Source organism: Anthonomus grandis, chromosome 5 (assembly GCF_022605725.1).
Source record: "Anthonomus grandis grandis chromosome 5, icAntGran1.3, whole genome shotgun sequence".
Classification (NCBI taxonomy): domain Eukaryota; kingdom Metazoa; phylum Arthropoda; class Insecta; order Coleoptera; family Curculionidae; genus Anthonomus; species Anthonomus grandis.
Genome location: NC_065550.1, coordinates 33,888,299 through 33,906,849, shown reverse-complemented (window position 1 = coordinate 33,906,849; position 18,551 = coordinate 33,888,299). Strand labels below are relative to the sequence as shown.

The following is an 18,551-nucleotide window of genomic DNA, read 5'->3' as shown; positions in this document are numbered from 1 at the left end:
TTTTATCAAATTTAGGTTACGTAAATCTCAACCTCTGTGATAATGCAACTTTCTCAATTTCCTTAATCAATGACTATTGAAAAATGATTAAACTATTTAATCACTTTATTTTATCATCATCACAATCAACTATTTTTTAAATCCTTGAGCAAGTTTTGAGCAAATTTGTATTCTTGAGTTTTTTTTATTTGTATATCTTATTCGGTATAATTATTGTTTCATACACGTTAATGTATTTCCAATTTTTTTTCTAGATCTCTTTGTGGATGATATTCCACTATTACACGATATACACATGTATTAAATGTATATCGTATCCTACACAGCAGCATATATTATGTGATCGGGGTCATTTTGTCGCATATCACGTTAATAAATATACCGTGTATGGTCACACGGTTGATAAAGATACCAATAGTTTTAACTTAAAACTGTATTTTTTAACCTCGATAATGAAAACTTGTCTAGAACAAAAAATAAATAAATTTTCTACTCGAAACCTTAAGATTATGTGAGAAAAGTATAGATTTTTTTTATCATCTATAATTTTCTTAAAAAGCATTTTTTTCTCAGACAATAATTTTCTGCAAAAAACTGTTTTTCCTTAATCCTTTCAAAAATCATTGTTTTCCAAAATAATACGCATGAACCACTGATTTCCTCGTTAATATCTTTTCTAATAACATAGTTAGTTTATTTAAATTTGATTTCAAAATATATATGTATATTAATAAATATTTCATACAAAAACAGTGCTTTTAGATTGGATATTATAAATAAAAAACGGTGAATTTTCAAAAGAATTTCTCACTGAGCAAATGTTTGGGGTGGGTGGGGGGGGTAAGGATTGTGTTGATGAAAAACAATGATTTTGTAGAAAATATATATTCAATATTTAATTTATTAACACTGTTTATTTTAATTTGATATTATTTTATATATAAATATTTAGTATAAAAACAGCGTTATTAGATTATATAATATGCTGAACGAAAAGCAGTGATTTTTTTAGAATAATGTCATCAAATATTTGAGGTGTATTAATCGAGTTCAAAAACTAAATTTGTAAATCATGTGTCAATTTTTTTGAATGTCAAAATTTTTTTCTTTTTGTAAACAGAACCGTAAATAATATACGTATATTATACAGCTTAATAAATATACCTTGACCATATACGGTTGATAAATAGACCAAAGCCAAAAATTCACTAAGTAAGGTAGTTAAAACAGTTTCGGCTGGGTCTTTTATTAACTAATTGTTAAAATATATCTTTATAATTCTTTGAAAAATGTTTTACGAAATTATAGAAATATTCATAAAATTTTCAATAAAATTATATTACATAATAATAAAAATTTCAAATATTCTCGGCAGTAAATGCCGTAGAGGCGATGAACTTTGAAAAAACTTTCAAATGTGTTTTTGTAAGTCTTATCTATAAAGAAATTTGACAACGTTGTCCAAAATCTATAAACACTATAAAATCTACATTTTAGGAAAATATTTCTCACTTCCACGTATTATAACTGGCAACACCTTTATTACTTCAATTAGAACCCTCTACATATATTTTTATTTTATTGTTTAATTTTTAAGAACTTTAATTTGTCTATTAAATTTTAATGTACTTTTATATCAAGCAATCAGTTTCGAGCTCATTGGGCATCCTCAGACCTAACAGCAAACCTCTTTTTTGCCATTTAGCACCTTCCTTTTAGTGGCTCTATCTTTATCACACGTTAAAACCGTTGATTGAAAAGGGATCGCCTCTTCAATCAACGTTAAAACAGTCATTACCCTAATAAAATAGAAACATGCCAGAAACATTTACTTGCGACAATAGAAACATGCCAGCAATGACCCTATTTCTTTAGAGATGTATGCGGATTGATGATCTACGACATTGTAAAATAGAGTCGTACGTTTTCTTAGTACGTGATATATTTGCTGTAGGAATGTCCCACGAATGTTTCGTTTAAAACAATATTTGGGATTTAGATTTTATTAAAATAAAAATCAATATTTAGTTAATAGCATTTAATGTATTTTATGCATAGTTTTATAATATATAATACATAATCAAAATTGGATAAATATATTTTTATTAATCTTGGAACAAGGGGTATAAAAAAGTGTGACCTACCTGCAGAAGCCATACATGGATCTTATGCCCTTTTAATTATTACAACTAATTTTATTCGTAAACATGGAAATTACAGAGTTGTTGAAATGTGAAATATTAAACAATATTTCTATTCTATATATATTTTTTCTTCTTAAAACACATTTGCAGCAAGCTGTTATAGTCCAGGCAGTAGGGCTTTTTACCTTGCAAATGTGGGGTAGAAGTTATTTTGGAATATGTTAGTTACGGGTAGACTGTGACCAAAAATACAAAATTTCGACCTTGGGGGAAGACCGCGCGCGTCGCCATTTTGGATTACACATACAAAAAAAGGTTTTTTGGCATTATGTCCGTAATGGTTAATTTTACGACAAAGTATGACATAAACAAAATTAAAGAAAACAAAATTTCCCACATTTTATGTATTTACACTTTTTTTATACCTCTAATATACAAAGATTTACACGGACACAAACATGAAGTTCTTTAAAAAAATATTTCAAACAACCATTTTTTAGTTTTAAAAAATATGTTTTTAGCTATTTCAGTAATTTTATCAAATGTCATATTTAATTACATATCTCTCACGAAATTAAAACAATACTCAGTTTGCAATGCAAACTGAAAGCTTATTTCCACACCACCATGAGGTAAAGCTAATCGGCGCGTTTTTTTTACCGTGGTGTCCCCTGTAGGCCTACTCCACATATTTCACTTTTCATTTACGTTTCAGTTTCTCTTTTAGATGGTCACGGTTAATTTATGTCTTCATCCTGAATTTCGTCATTTAAGTCATTACCAGTTCTTTGGATAATTGGGCTCTCAATTGATAATAGTTTCTCAACCTCGTCCTCGCTGTCGATGAGAACCTCTGTGGCATTGTCGCATGTCTGACCATTACAGAATCTACACATAATAGAGCAATTCAGTCCAGCTTTTTTGCAGCTACATGCTCCTCCGCACCTTTTTTTACAATGACATGAAATAATTTTTAATAATATTTCTGGAGCTGATTCCTCTGTCATAGTTACGGGAGAAAAACCATTTGCACCAGGTTTCCATCCCCAGTCGTCTGCCTTTTTTTGGATTCCATACCATTGTTGAACTTGATGGTATGTTCTAAATGAATGATACCGTGCGGCGTTCCTAGTTGGTGGTAGAGAGGCAAGATTAAATCTATTTTTTGTGGATGATCTTACAAAAAATTTGTATCGAAGTTCTTCTAGGGTCTCTTTTTCCATGTCACCGTCATACAAAGCGACAAGAAACTGTGCTCCTCTTTCCTTAATACATGCTGGTGTGGCGTCATGTTGTTTAAAGACGTCAATGATGCCAGTGAGTTTCGGGTATTTTTGAATAATTGATAAAAATTTAAGTTTTTCTTGGTTAAAAAGGGACGATGTTAAGTCACAGCCACTAAACGCATGAAGGAAGAGAATGTTCTCAGCTGCCTCTTTTTGTTGTAAGCCCTTTGCAGAGTACACTCTTTCAGGATTTTTACCTCTCCCAGATTTGCAAAAGTAAATGTTGTCTAGATGTGGCGACATCAACGCTGTTAGTAGAACTAAAAGATCCACGTCTTCTCCGATGATGAAAACTGCATCAAATGTTGATCTTAAGGAAATCGCTGTATTCACAATCATAACATCAGCATCTTCTTCAGCCTACTTAACTGTAATAGTAGTTTCTTTAATGTCTCAAATGACATAATATATTTGTCTATTTGCCCTTATGGTATATAATTAATTTAACTTTGTACTTTGTAAAATTTAAAAACCCCGTTTATAAATACGAAAAATCTCGAGTTCTGAGTATTTTTTTAAGAATACCATCTTTGTGTCCGTCTAACTCTTTATATATTAAACGTAAAAAAAAACTGGTAATACATAAAATATAAGAAATTTTATTGTCGTTAACTTTGCTTAGAATATGTTTTGTTATAAGGTGAACAATTACGGAGATAATGTTAAAAAACTGTTTCTTTGTACCTATAATCCAAGATGGCGGCGCGCGCGGTCCCCCCCCAAGGTCGAAAATTTGGATTTTTGAAGAGGGTCTTTTCATAAATAATATATTTCTAAATAATTCCTACCCCACCTTTTGCACGCCAAAGACCTTTTTTTGTACCCACTTACTGGTCTATTACGTCATACTAATATAACCCCAAAAGCGGCCATTAAACCGGTAAAAACGGACACTGCACTAGTGCTGCCAACGTAAATCTGGCGTCTTTTACTTTCTAACCAATAATAAAAAGATAACTATGTCACTTCTATGGCGGGTAATTTAAATTCATAATTTAGATATTTTCGCAAAATATCTGTAGATATTTAAACGAAATGTTATGGTTAGCTGCTAGTATGTTTTTATTTATAATTTGTATGTAATACTTATATACAGTTAAAAAACACGATATTTAAAATTATTTATTTTCTGCATATTGTATTTATATAGTTATTGTTCCTGCTCGCAGATTTTTCCTGTTTTTTTTTTAAATATGCCTCAAAAACATTGCTGTCAAACATTTTGATTTTTTATTTTACGACAGCTAAAACTTTCACATGCGTGCAAAAATAATCGCTAGAATGTACGATAAATGTCCATGGATCATATATGGTATGTTTCTGGTATATCCTGTGTTCTCTGGGTAGCTCATTAACCTGATGAGTCTCAAGTTGAACGAAACTTTCATTAAAATAGCAGTCACTGGAAAACCCAAAAATCAATTTCTTGTAATTATTTTGGCCTGAGCAGTTCACCCTTTAAGTGTCACCCTATAACAACCCGTGAACGTCAAATATGTACTAAACCCACCTCACTTACTGTGACAGAAAAAAGAAAACATTTCACACTTTTTAAAAACATATTTATTTACTATCACATTATTATTAACACCTAAACTAGTTCACCTTCAGCAGAGATCAATCTTACAGTAGACTCAACCCTCTTGGGCCTGGGTGCTAAGGTACCCCGATAAAACAAATACTGTATATAATAAAGCACCCCGACTGCAATAATGACGATCCATAATAGTACAAAAATGAAGGCGTGTAACCCCGTACTGGAGGTACCACCGGTACTTTCCGGATCAGGAGTTTCGCTCTTAAACTCACCGGAGTAAAGTTTCCTTTTCGGAGACTTATCGACGCACTTATGCTCCGGACTATCGTACAAAACATACTTGAAATTATCCTCCTTAAAAGCTTCTTCCATCTCTTTTTCCAGGGCGCACGGCAACACGTTCCCTTCCAGCCTTAAATGTACTAAAGCAGGAAATCGGAACGTTAAAATCGTATAATCTATATCAGAAATGTTATTGTACGACAAGTCTAAAGTATGGACGTTCTGCAAGGAAAACACCCCAGTAGTTTCCACGTCCACAATAGCGTTATGCGACACATTCAACACTCTTAACTGTGGAAACCCTATAAACTGTCCGGTTTTAATAATGGTTAAATTATTAAAATCCAACCGTAAGATTCTCAGGTTGTATAAGTGTCCAGCCAAGTGACCGTTCGCCTGAGCAATCTGGTTATGGCTCAAATCCAACTCTTCCAGGGCATTTAAATTATGCAAAGCGAACCCGAGCGTTTTAAAATTATTATTATCCAGAATTAACCTCCTAAGGGTGTTTTCGGGGGTCATAGTGATCACCAAATCCTCGTTTAACTGATTAGAACTCAAATCCAACTCCTTCAAGTTAATCAAGTCGAAAAACTCGTTCGGATCCAGGCTCGCCAAGCTGTTCAAATGCAAATTTAGGAGTTCCAGGGTGTGGAGATCCCCCACTGACTTATTTAAGTTGGATATGAACTGGTTGGAGCTTAAATCCAGGATTCTCAGTTTACTTAATCCGTTAAAGGAGCCCGGATCGACGGTTTTAATGCGGTTTGAATGGAGGATGAGCTCTTCTAACGCGATCAGCTCGGCAAATCCGGATGCGGTCAAAGTGTGAATGTTATTACCGGAAATATCCAGAGTTACGATTTTTTTTGTTCCGTTAAATGTACCTGTGAAAACGATGTAGATTAATTAGTTTCAGGATGCTTACTATGACCTACTCACCGGGTTCAATAGTCTCAATTAAATTATCAGCCAGATTCAGCTTTTGCAAGAAAATCAGCCCCATGAACGCTTTCTCCTTTAAAACCTGGATATTCGAGCGGTTCAAGTCCAGCTCCTTAATGAGATTTCCAGAGATATCGAAGGTGTGCGGCTCGATCACTTTTAAGTTGCAATTGATGCATCGTAACGTTTCATCCAGATGGTCGAACTTGTAGGCGGTGGATTTGAAGAAACTGGGAATGGCGTTCACGCAGGTCGCGGTCAAGGATCCGCGTTCTCCGTAGGTGCATTTCATTGGTTCTTCGGCGAGGGATAATGTGAATAGGAGCGGGAGGATCCGGAGAAGGTTTATCTGGAATAAAAGTGAAAAATTACGAAGTTTTTGGGCCATTTTTGGGTCTTTTAAGTCTTCAAGTTGAGTTCGTTTTAGTTGGCTTAATGAGACTTATTTTTTTTTTAATATTTTAAGAAATTCACAGGTTTTTTTTGTAAACGGGGATTTTTCAGTTAAAATTACGTTATTTTAAAAATTTTCAAATATATTCTAAAATATTTCAAGTCATTCTTAATTCTTTAATTAATTTATAAATAACTGAAGTTTTTCCAGAGTTACCCAAAAGTATCTTAAAGTTTTTCAAATACGTGAAATTATATTAAAAAAAAAACAAACGTTTTAAGTGGAATATTTCAACGAATTCCAAAGTCCTGAAATAATTATTTTAGGCCACTTAATTAAAAAATGGAATGCAAAAGAGCAAATGCTTGGATTGAAAAATCAATGTTACCCAATTTTTTTGAGCTTCTGAGGTAATTTAGAGAATTCTAATAAATTAGATTAAAAATTAAAATATATCAGGTATTTGGGATTATTATTTAATTATACATGGAATAAAAAAATAATTTTGCAATAATTTGGTTATTTTAGAAAGCTCCAAATACCTGGAATAATAAAGTCATTCAATTTAACAAAGGAACAAACGTATTGGAAGGTTCTTTTGAGGAATTTAAGATATTTTGAAGTATTTCAAATATGCTGAATAAATATTTATATTACTTTTTGATAGGGAAGTTTTATAAAATTATTCCAAATGCCTAGAAAAAACTTCTTATGCCAATTCTTATCGAAGAATTTTGAAATATACATCGGGTCATTAACATTTAAAATAAATAAAAAACATTGATCTGGAATTGGAGAAATTTTAAAATATTCCAAATATCTGGAATCCCAATTTTATGCTACTAAATATTTCAAAAAAATCAAAAATTTAAAAATAATTTGACTATTTTGGGGTTGGCTTTGTTATTCCAAAAGTCTATAACAAACATTTTATGTTCCTCAAATTTAAAAAAAAATGGATTTTTAAATATTTAGGTTGTTTTAGAAAATTCCTAATATCTGAAATAAAAAATTACTTAATTAAAAAAAATTATAAAGAGTTTTTAAATATTCCAAATGCTTGAAGTTTAATATGTTTACCACTCAATCTTAAATTATTCATTTTGACTAAAAATTAAAGCATTACGAAGTCAGTCAAAATTTAAAAAAAGCGGGGGTATTTAAAAAAATTCCAAATGCCTAAAATAGATAGTGAGTAAAATTTCAAATAAAAAAGTCGACATTTTTGGAAGGATTTTTTGTTTGTTGTTTGAAGCATAGCGTTGTTTGAAATATTCTAAATGCCTGGAATGTCAATAAAAACTTATAAAATTTAAATTGTTATAGAGACTTTTAAATACTTGAAATATTTTTTAAATATTCCAAACAGTTGAAATAATTTTTTTGTAAAGGAAAAAAAATTAAAATGAGAATATTGAAATATTTAAAGAATTAAAAAAAATTAAATGCCCAATATTGAAAAAACTCAAAAATGTGAAATCCAATATTTTAGAAAGTTTTAGTATATTTTGAGGTATTTTTGGCTATTCCAAATGCCCAAAATTAAAATTTTAGTCTACTAATTTTAATCATAGAGCAGATTTTGAGTGGAAGGTTTTTAAAATATTTTTTAAAGTTTTTTTAAAACTATTCCAAATTCCCGAAACGCAATTTTGACGTCACATTTTAAAATACACGAGGAACTTAAAAAATCGCAAATGCCTAGACTAGAAATTCACTAAAATAAAAAATCAAAAATTTTTATAGAATTTCATGGAGTTTTAGCCATTTTAAAATATTCCAAATGTCTGATACAAATAAAGTATAGAAAATTAAAAAAATAAAATTTGAAAGAATTTTAAAATGTTTTAGGAATTAAAAAAAAATTGTAAATTTGATTTTGTCATTTAGTTTAAAGAATCTTAGGACCCCAGCAAATGGCTGGAAAAACTTTGCATTTTACAAATTTTTTACAAGTATTACAAATTTTTTAAGTAATTCATGGATTACTGAAGTTTTTCCAAAATCAACTAAAAATCTCCTAGAGTTTTCCAAAGGCCTGAAATTATATAAAAAAATATTTAAGAAAGCTTCAAATGCCTGGAATAAACAGGGCCGTTGAGGTATTTTAATAATTTCCAAAGGCCGATATAAAAATTCGATCGAGTGGCATAGAATATTTAAAATTAAAAAAAATTAATTTCAGAAAATTTTTTGAAGAGTATTATAGAGAACTTTGATAGATTAGAATATATATTAAAATAAAAAAGGCATGCGTGATTATTATTCCAAAAGCTTGGAATAAAATAAAAGGAAATGATTTCGGGGTATTTGGGTTATTTAAAAAAATTACTCAATTTTAAAAAATATTGGAAGATTTTTTTTAAGGGTTTTTAAGAAACTTGAAATTTAGATCAAAAAATTTTGATACATATAGGGTATTAAAAAAATTGCAAATGCACGGAGTCACTAGAATGTAAAATAATATTTTTTTTGGATTTTGTGGAATTTCAGGCCGTTTAGAGAAATTCTAAATGCCCGGAATAAATATCTCAGTTTATTAGATTTTTTGGAATGCCTGGATTAATGTTTTTATGTCAAATTTTGAAGATTTTTTTTTTGAAGATATGTGGGGTATTTAAAAGAATGCTAGAATTCACCTATAATAAAATAAAAATTAAAAATTCATGAAGAATTTTGAGGAATTGAAGACACTTAAAAATCTTGCAAATGTCCTAAATAAGAAGGTTATGTCAATAAAAATGAAAAAAAAATCTTTGAACATCAGGGGTATTTTTAAATATTTTGAACGTTTTTCATGTGCAATTAAATAAAAATGTTGCATTATTTGAGGCATATTTGACTATTCCAAATTTCTTGAATAAACCAAATTTAGTTTAAATTAGTTTATTTTTTTTTAATGATTTTAAATCCCTGGAATAAAAACTCAATTAAATTAAATAAGCAATTTTTCATGTGAAATTAAATAAAAATCTTGAATTATTTGAGGCATATTTGACTATTCCAAATTTCTTAAATAAACAAATAAATTCAGTTTAAATTAGTTTATTTTTTTTAAATGATTTTAAATGCCTGGAATAAAAACTCAATTAAATTAAATAAACAATTTTTCATGTGAAATTAAATAAAAATCTTGAATTATTTGAGGCATATTTGACTATTCCAAATTTCTTGAATAAACCAAATTTAGTTTAAATGAGTTTAATTTTTTTTTAATGATTTTAAATGCCTGGAATAAAAACCCAATTAAATTAAATAAACAATTTTTCATGTGAAATTAAATAAAAATCTTGAATTATTTGAGGCATATTTGACTATTCCAAATTTCTTGAATAAACCAAATTTAGTTTAAATGACTTTAATTTTTTTTTAATGATTTTAAATGTCTGGAATTAAAACTCAATTAAATTAAATAAACAATTTTTCATGTAAAATTAATTAAAAATCTTGAATTATTTGAGGCATATTTGACTATTCCAAATTTCTTGAATAAACCAAATTTAGTTTAAATGAGTTTATTTTTTTTTAATTATTTTAAATGCCTGGATTAAAAACTCAATTAAATTAAATAAACAATTTTTCATGTGAAATTAAATAAAAATCTTGAATTATTTGAGGCATATTTGACTATTTCAAATTTCTTGAATAAACCAAATTTAGTTTAAATGAGTTTTTTTTTAAATTATTTTAAATGCCTCAAATAAAAACTCAATTAAATTAAATAAACAATTTTTCATGTGAAGTTAAATAAAAAAATTAAAATATATGAGGCAGATTTGAGTGTTTTAAATTTCTTGAATAAAACGAGTTTATGACGAGAATTTTTTTTTAAATTATTCCAAATGCCTGGAATAAAACTTCAATTAAATTTAAAATAAAAAAAATTGTATAGAATTTTTAGCGGAATTTAAGTCAGTTTAAAATATTCCAAATGTGCGGACTAAACATTATATGATTGATATTAATTTGAAATAAAGAGTCACACAAAAATTAAAATATAAAAATCAAAACTTGTGGACGAGTTGAGTATTCTAGATGACTGGAATAAAAATTTCATGTCACTAATAATAGAAAAATATAAAAAATTATTGAGTATTTAAGAAAAAAACTCAAAAAAAAAGAAATACAAAATTTTGAAAGGATTTAAAAAATTTTAAAAAAATCCAAATGCCTACAATAAAGTCACTTTTATTTGAGTGACTCCATAGAATTTCCAAAATAAAAAAAAGCTTAAGTCAATTGAGGTGATTGAATGATTATCCTGCTCTAAACGCCCTTTTTTGCCCTGAAAAAAATACAGTTATTTAACTCTTTCGTTGCATCTCCTTCTATATATACAATAAATTAAAAAAGAAACTCATATTTCGTCATTTAAAGATAAAATCCTGCATATATTGGTTTCCGGGTTATTATCTTCTGACACGAATTCCTGCTGAACTTGATACGACTGCAAATGATGCTTTTTTCTTTATTTAAACTTCAAACTGATTTTTTTTGCAACGTTTATTAGTCCAGGAGTTTATGGCTTAAAAACTCACTTAATGACCATAATGCATGTTTTTATGTAATTTTACTGTTCACTAAATAAACATGATAAAATGTATATTCTCTAAGCCAAAACAAGCGATAAAAATTGTTTGTTGGCTTATTCCACTTGTTGTTCAAAGAATTATGATAAGACATTTCTTCTTAAATTCATTTCCAAGGAGTTACATTTTATCTCGGTTTTCTTAGTATTGGGAGTCAAATAGAGGGTATTTCTTACAAATTACTGCCTAAACAAATTAAGAAAATTAAAGAATAAAAAAAATAGTGTTCCTCAAAAATACTTTAACTGTCTGAAAAAATTGCTTTTTTTGCATTTATTTCACTGGACCAAAAATCACAGAAGAAAATCTAAAAATGAAATAAATATTTACTTACAAAACTCCTCAAATCCATGATGATCTCAAAAAAAAAAAAAAAATCCAAAATTTAAACTTAACAAAGAAGTATTTAGATTGACGGTCACTTATTAACTGAACTCTATAAAATCCATTTAAGAGATAACAACATTAATTATTTATTAATATTAAAGATTTATCGTCAATACATTTTCTTATCGTGAGGTTCGTACCATATAGTGACACGAGCCTGAAGACGTCTTATCTCCTCTCGTGCATATACGAAGGTTTACAATAATAAAAACAGATTTTTATGTTTGAAATAAAAACAATACGTGTATAGAGTTTTCACGTTTTTTTATTACGAAACATCTTTAAAAAACTAGGGGTTTCTACGTATAAATTGTAAAGAAAACTAGGAGTCCGTAAAGAAAACTATTGGAATTTTCAGGGCCTTGGTAGGAAAGTGGTCTGACTTTTCGACAATTAGAAATTAAATAAAAAGTTTTGCTCATATTTCAAGGGCTAATTTAACTATTTATTTAAAGGCCTGGAATTCGAATTGCATGATTTAAAATCAAAATTCTTAGGTCTTTACCAGTTATTGAAACGAGTTCAAGTTGTCCTGAAATATTATGCCTGGAATATTATTAGACTCTAAAATTAACAGAAAAATTAAAAACTTTAAATCTAACCTAAAGTATTTTAGGGAATTTCACGAATTTCTGTAATACAAACTTTTTTATTAATTTACAAAAAAATTAAGCGAAATATAGAATTAGATGGTCCATCTGCAATAAATATCGTCAATTTCAACCAAAAGCACGATATTCAATTACTTCTAGGAGCTTTCCGATACAGTTTACAGCGAAGCTTTCGATCGAACTTTAAAGCTCCGGCGCATTCACCATTTAATCAGGATCGTAAATTGAAATCTGCAATTTAGACGCTTATAAAAACACTCGAATTTAGTGATGAAGAGGTAAATTTTTAAAAGTTATTTTATGATATTTCAAGAACTAATTCAAGTCTGTGCTCAAATTCTACCTTTATTGTTCAAAAGTCATGAAAAAAATTCAAATTTTGGAACACGATAAAAACTATTTATTTCTATAAAGGAGTAAATATTGTTAAAGACTTAGTACAAAAGCAGAGTTTAATTTTTGTTTCAGAAAATAGGTATAAATGACTCAAAATTATTGTACTATTATTGTAATTTATATCTAAGCTTAACTATTTAGAATTGATTTCACGTAAATAAATAAATAAGTAAATGATTTAATATGATCAGATTGATGCCTTCTGGTAATCCTGGCCCTTCTGAAAAAACTAGTACCTCTTAAGGATCCTTTATCCAGGGTTAGAGACGATAAATACGAGGAATAAAATAATATTCATTATAAAGCAATTAGCACAACATTTTTAATGATACTATAACTATCCTTTATTCAAAATAGTGTTTAACATCTGTGTAGTATTGCATCAATTAGGATGAAATCAGTACGGTGTCTAGTATTATAGGTAGTCATACTAAAAATATGAAACAATTTCTTTCCCTAACATTTAAAATAAAAAAAATTGATGTGGAATTGGAGACATTTTAAAATATTCCAAATGTCTGGAATCACAATTTTACGCCCTTAAATATTTCAAAAAATTCAAATATTTAAAAATAGTTTGACTATTTTGGGGTTGGGTTTGTTATTCCAAAAGCCTGTGACAAATATTTTATGTTCCTAAAATTTGAAAAAAAAATGGATTTTTAAATATTTGGGTTATTTTAAAAAATTCCTTATATCTGGAATAAAAAATCACTTACTTAAAAAAAATTATAAAAAATTTTAAAATAGTTTAATATGTTTATCATTCAATCTTAAATTATTCATTTTGACTAAAAATTAAAGCATTACGAAGTTTTTAAAAATATTTCCAAATTCTAGATATTAATAGACTTTTTCAAAGTCAGCCAAAATTTAAAAAAAGCGTGGGTATTTCAAAAAATTCCAAATACCTAAAATAGAAAGTCTGTCAAATTGAAATGAATAAATATCAACATTTTTGGAAGGATTTTTAGAAGTTTGAAGTATTTTGAAATATTCTAAATGCCGGGAATGTCAATAAAAACTTATAAAATTAAAAATGTTATAGAGACCTTTGAGTACTTGGGATATTTTTTAAATATTCCAGACATTTGGAATAATTTCTTTATAAAAGATAAAAAAATTAAATCAGAATTTTGAAATATTTAAGAAATAAAAAAAAATACCCAATATTTAAATTAAAAATGTAAAATCTAATATTTTAGATAGTTCTAGTATATTTTGAGGCATTTTTTGGCATTCCAAATGCCCAAAATTAAAATTTTAGTCTATTAATTGTAAGAATCTAGCAGATTTTGAGTGGAAGGTTTTTAAAGTTTTTTAAAATTATTTTTTCCAAATTCCTGGCACATAATTTTGACGTCACATTTTAAAACACATGAGGAATTTAAAAATTCACAAATGCCTGGACCAGTAATTCACTAAAATAAAAAATCAAATAATTTTTTATACAATTTTATGGAGTTTACGCCATCTTAAAATATTTCAAATGTCTGATACAAACAAAATATAGGAAATTAAGAAAAATAGAATTTTGAAACAATTTTAAAATATTTTAGGAATTAAAAAAAAAATTATAAATTTGATTTTGTAAAGTACCTTATAGTCCAGCAAATGCCTGGAAAAACTTTAAAATTTTGATTTTTTTTTGGCATATTCCAAAGTATTATAAATTCTTTAATTAATTCATGAATTACTGAAGTTTTTCCAGAATTACCCAAAAGTTTCAGATCAGATTCTAGGTGCTTTCTAGCCTTTCTGGAAAAGCTAGTACCCGTTAAGGGTCCATTGTCCAGGGTTACGGACGAAGAAGACGAAAGGATAACAAGTGATGGAGAACAGCTTCTGGATGAATAATTATTTGTCAATAGGTTAATACAATATTAATAATGTATATTATTAAAGCTACAAAGAAAACAATAAAAATTTACAAGGTAAATGCATATAATTATAAACATTTAAAGGCATAATACGGTATAAATATAAAAATAAAAAAAATACGTATAGTAAAATAATATGCATTATAAAGCAATTAGAACAAAAATTTTAATTAATCTTTTAAATGATATTCTAACAAATCTTTATTCAAAATAGTGTTTAACATCTGTGTAGTATTTCATCAATTAGGATGAAATCAGCAAAGTTTCTAGTATAATAGGTAGTCATACTAAAAACAATAAATTTATACAATCTTAACTAACACCCTTTACACCCTTCTTCAGCCTATTAAGTTTTTTTTTATTTTAAGGGGTTTATGACATCTGCAAACAGACACCTTAGACGTTGGATAAAGGTGATTCCTGTCAAACGTCCAGGGTAGTGTGGGGTTGGAGTTGGCCATGCCCCGACCAACTAAAACCCATTCCTTTGGTCAAGTTTTCAGGGTTAAAGCACACTGGTTACGTAATTAGTCAATATTTAAGGGGTTTAGGCACATTGTGTACATGCTTAGTCAAATTTTCAAGAGAAAGCTATACTGGCTATAAGTGCTTTGTCAACATTTTAGGGGTATACAGTGTCAATATTTATGAAAAATTTTACATAAAAATACAGTTGAGCATAATGGAGTCATATATATAATGCTTAATAATACTTCTTCCAGGCTTATAATATATGCTTTTCCTAATTATTTTATGCTAATAAAAAACACCAACCCTACATTTTAAATTACTAATAATAAGAACAAACAGTATACAGTAAATCGACTCAATAACATACAGTTTATAGTTTAAAGTGGTCATTATTGTATAAGAAATAAATAAATAGGTTATTGGCGCAATCTTGGACCATTGGATATATATTCAGAATAATTCTTAATTTGCTTATTAAATTTCTATATTTGCCCTTTTAGAACTTGAATTATTAATTTCACTCCCTTATACTGTTTTGATATGAATTTAGCGAATAAATACACTTTAAATGAAACCCGACTAAGAAGGAAGTTTAACGAATAAACATCAATAACTACCAAACCGTTGAAACATAACCTCTTAAAAGAACAAAAGAAGATTCAATATCAGGAGGATCTTTAGGCATAAATCCATTAAGAAATGTGGCACTTTACCCCTTAAATTAAATATTATTTCAATAAATCCATAAAAGAAACCCAACCCAACCCTTGAAACCCATTGAAATTAACCCCCTGTTTTGTACCTCCAAATTGCAACATATAGAAATTTAAATTTTTTGAAAATTCATAGCCAATCGTCAAAAGAAAATGTTCCTACAGTAGTAAATATAATGCCATATGGTCCAAAAAATAAACAGCAAGTCCAAAACTGTACATACATACCTCCAAGTAAATAACAAATTAAATAACTTCTGGAAAATATTGGCAAGTTAATTTAACTGCCTGGAAGGAACTAATCGATTTTCGTTTTAGCCCAGGCATTTGAACGTATTCCTTTTACCTGGAAAAACTGAAAACTTTCCTTAACTGCCTTGAATAGTTTCATTAATTTTTTTTTCCAGGCATTTAAATTAACTTCCCCGTTTTTCCAATGCAACTCAATAAAATAAAATCCAGATTTCTGGGGTTATTTTTCGTTGCTATTGCTTGAAAAACAATGAAAACAGCTAACTGAATATAATTTAATTAATTTTGCTTTATTCCGGGAGTTTTAATATTGTGAAATACAAGAAATTGGCATTTAACTCAAGTGCCTGGACGAAATAAATCATAGCCATCGTCAAATCAAAACGTTCCTACAGTAATAATTATAATTCCAAATGGTCCAAAAAATAAATAGTCCAGGCATTTGAACGTATTCCTTTTACCTGGAAAATCTTAAAACTCTCCTTAACTGCCTTGAATAGTTTAATTAATTTTTTTTTCCAGGCATTTAATTAACTTCCCCGTTTTTCCAATACAACTCAATAAAAAAAATCCAGGTTTCTGCGGTTATTTTTCGTTGCTATTGCTTGAAAAACAATGAAAACAACTAACTGAATATAATTTAATTAATTTTGCTTTATTCCAGGAGTTTTAATATTATGAAATACAAGAAATTGGCATTCAACTCAAGTGCCTGGACGAAATAAATCAATTTTTTAATTAGTATACTTAATTAAGTTAATTCCTATTACATCGGAAATACGAAAAATCCTTTAACTGCTTGTAATAAATTAATTTTTTTTTCGTCCTTTAATTTTTTCTATTGCCTAAAGAAGTAAAAATATTAAAACCATTTATCTATCATTTTTTTTTATTTAAAAATAATACGTTGAAGTTCTATTGTCGTCCTTATAAGGGCTAATTTATCCTTACAAAATGTTGAAAATCCAGGGATCGATTTAATTTATTCAATTAAAAGGACGTAATTTTTTTATATTGTGAATTATATTAAATTATAAGAAATCAATACAGCAAACCCATATATAATAAAAAAAAATAAACAAAAACCTGAAAAGCCTGAAAAGTGAAAATTTTTTGAATTATTGTTTTTTAAGCCTGAGGTCTAACAAAACAAAAGTGATTTTTTTTTATTATCGATATATGTTTAATGAGATCCTGACTATTATTACCTCATTTATTTACGAAATAAATAATTTATTTACACTTGACACTTTAACGCTTAAATTAAATTTTATTTAAATAAACCCTTAAAAGAAAGCAACCCTTGAAACCTATTGAAATTAACCCCCTGTTTTGAACCTCCAAATTGCAACATATAGAAATTTAAATTTTTTGAAAATTCATAGCCAATCGTCAAAAGAAAATGTTCCTACAGTAGTAAATATAATGCCATATGGTCCAAAAAATAAACAGCAAGTCCAAAACTGTACATACATACCTCCAAGTAAATAACAAATTAAATAACTTCTGAAAAATATTGGCAAGTTAATTTAACTGCCTGGAAGGAACTAATGGATTTTCGTTTTAGTCCAGGCATTTGAACGTATTTGTATTACCTGGAAAAACTGAAAACTTTCCTTAACTGCCTTGAATAGTTTAATTAATTTTTTTTCCAGGCATTTGAATTAACTTTCCTATTTTTTCCAATGCAACTCAATAAAATAAAATCCAGGTTTCAGCGGTTATTTTTCGTTGCTATTGCTTGAAAAACAATGAAAACAACTAACTGAATATAATTTAATTAATTTTGCTATATTTCAGGAATTTTAATATTGTGGAAGGAATTGGCATTTAACTCAAGTGCCTGGACGAAATAAATCAATTTTTTAATTAGTATACTCAACTAAGTCCATTCTTATTACATTGGAAAGACGAAGAATCTTTAACTGCTTGTAATAAATTAATTTTTTTTTTCGTTCTTCAATTTTCTCCATTGCCTAAAGAAGTAAAAATATTAAAATCATTTATCTGTCTTCTTTTTTCTTAATAATTTAAAAATAATACGTCGAAATCTCGTTGACTTTTCACTTTTATTGTCGTCCTTATAAGGGATCACAAGATGTTGAAAATCCAGGGAAAAACATCGATTTAATTTATTCGATTAAAAGGACGTAATTTTTATTATTAGAAATCAATACAGCAAACCCATATATAATAAAAAATAACTTAAAAAAAAGAAACAAAAACTGAAAAGCCTGGAAAGTAAAAAATTTTTGAATTATTATTTTTTAAGCCAGAGATCTAACAAAACAAAAGTGATTTTTTATTATTATTTTATTTTTTTTAAATATCGATATGTATGTTTAATGAGACCCTGACATGCAGTTTTTTCTTTTGTTTTTTTATGGTCTCTTGGTGAAAGAATGGATGATATGTTTCTACCTGAGATCTTCTGAAAGCAAATTATAATTAAAAAAAGAAAATTAAACTTCCTGAAAGATAAACCGTAATTAATGAAAACTACTAGATATATATTCCTTTTCAAGTACGCTTTGAGACGGAATTTTTAATTTAAATTCTAGAAGGTATTTTTACTTGGCAAATTCCATTCGTTAACCCTCATTTATGGACAATTCTCATGGAAAATAAATTGAATTTTCCTTGGCAAAAAATAAAAACACTTAG

At 28.0% G+C, this 18,551-nt stretch overlaps 1 protein-coding gene across 1 annotated transcript; it reads right to left on the bottom strand.

The window, feature by feature from the left end:
* Nucleotides 1-4,977: 4,977 nt before the first annotated feature.
* On the bottom strand, nucleotides 4,978-11,653 carry LOC126736558 (insulin-like growth factor-binding protein complex acid labile subunit). Its single transcript, XM_050440958.1, has 3 exons — nucleotides 11,512-11,653; nucleotides 6,192-6,543; nucleotides 4,978-6,136 (listed from the first exon to the last, which is right to left on the bottom strand). Exons 1-3 carry the CDS (start codon nucleotides 11,527-11,529, stop codon nucleotides 5,022-5,024), a joined length of 1,485 nt encoding a protein of 494 aa, XP_050296915.1. The 5' UTR covers nucleotides 11,530-11,653; the 3' UTR covers nucleotides 4,978-5,021.
* Nucleotides 11,654-18,551: the final 6,898 nt, after the last annotated feature.

Coding starts and splice junctions, on each gene's coding strand:
- LOC126736558 (XM_050440958.1), bottom strand. Junction 6,137..6,191: donor AATTGAGACTATTGAACCCG/GTGAGTAGGTCA, acceptor TCGTTTTCACAG/GTACATTTAACGGAACAAAA.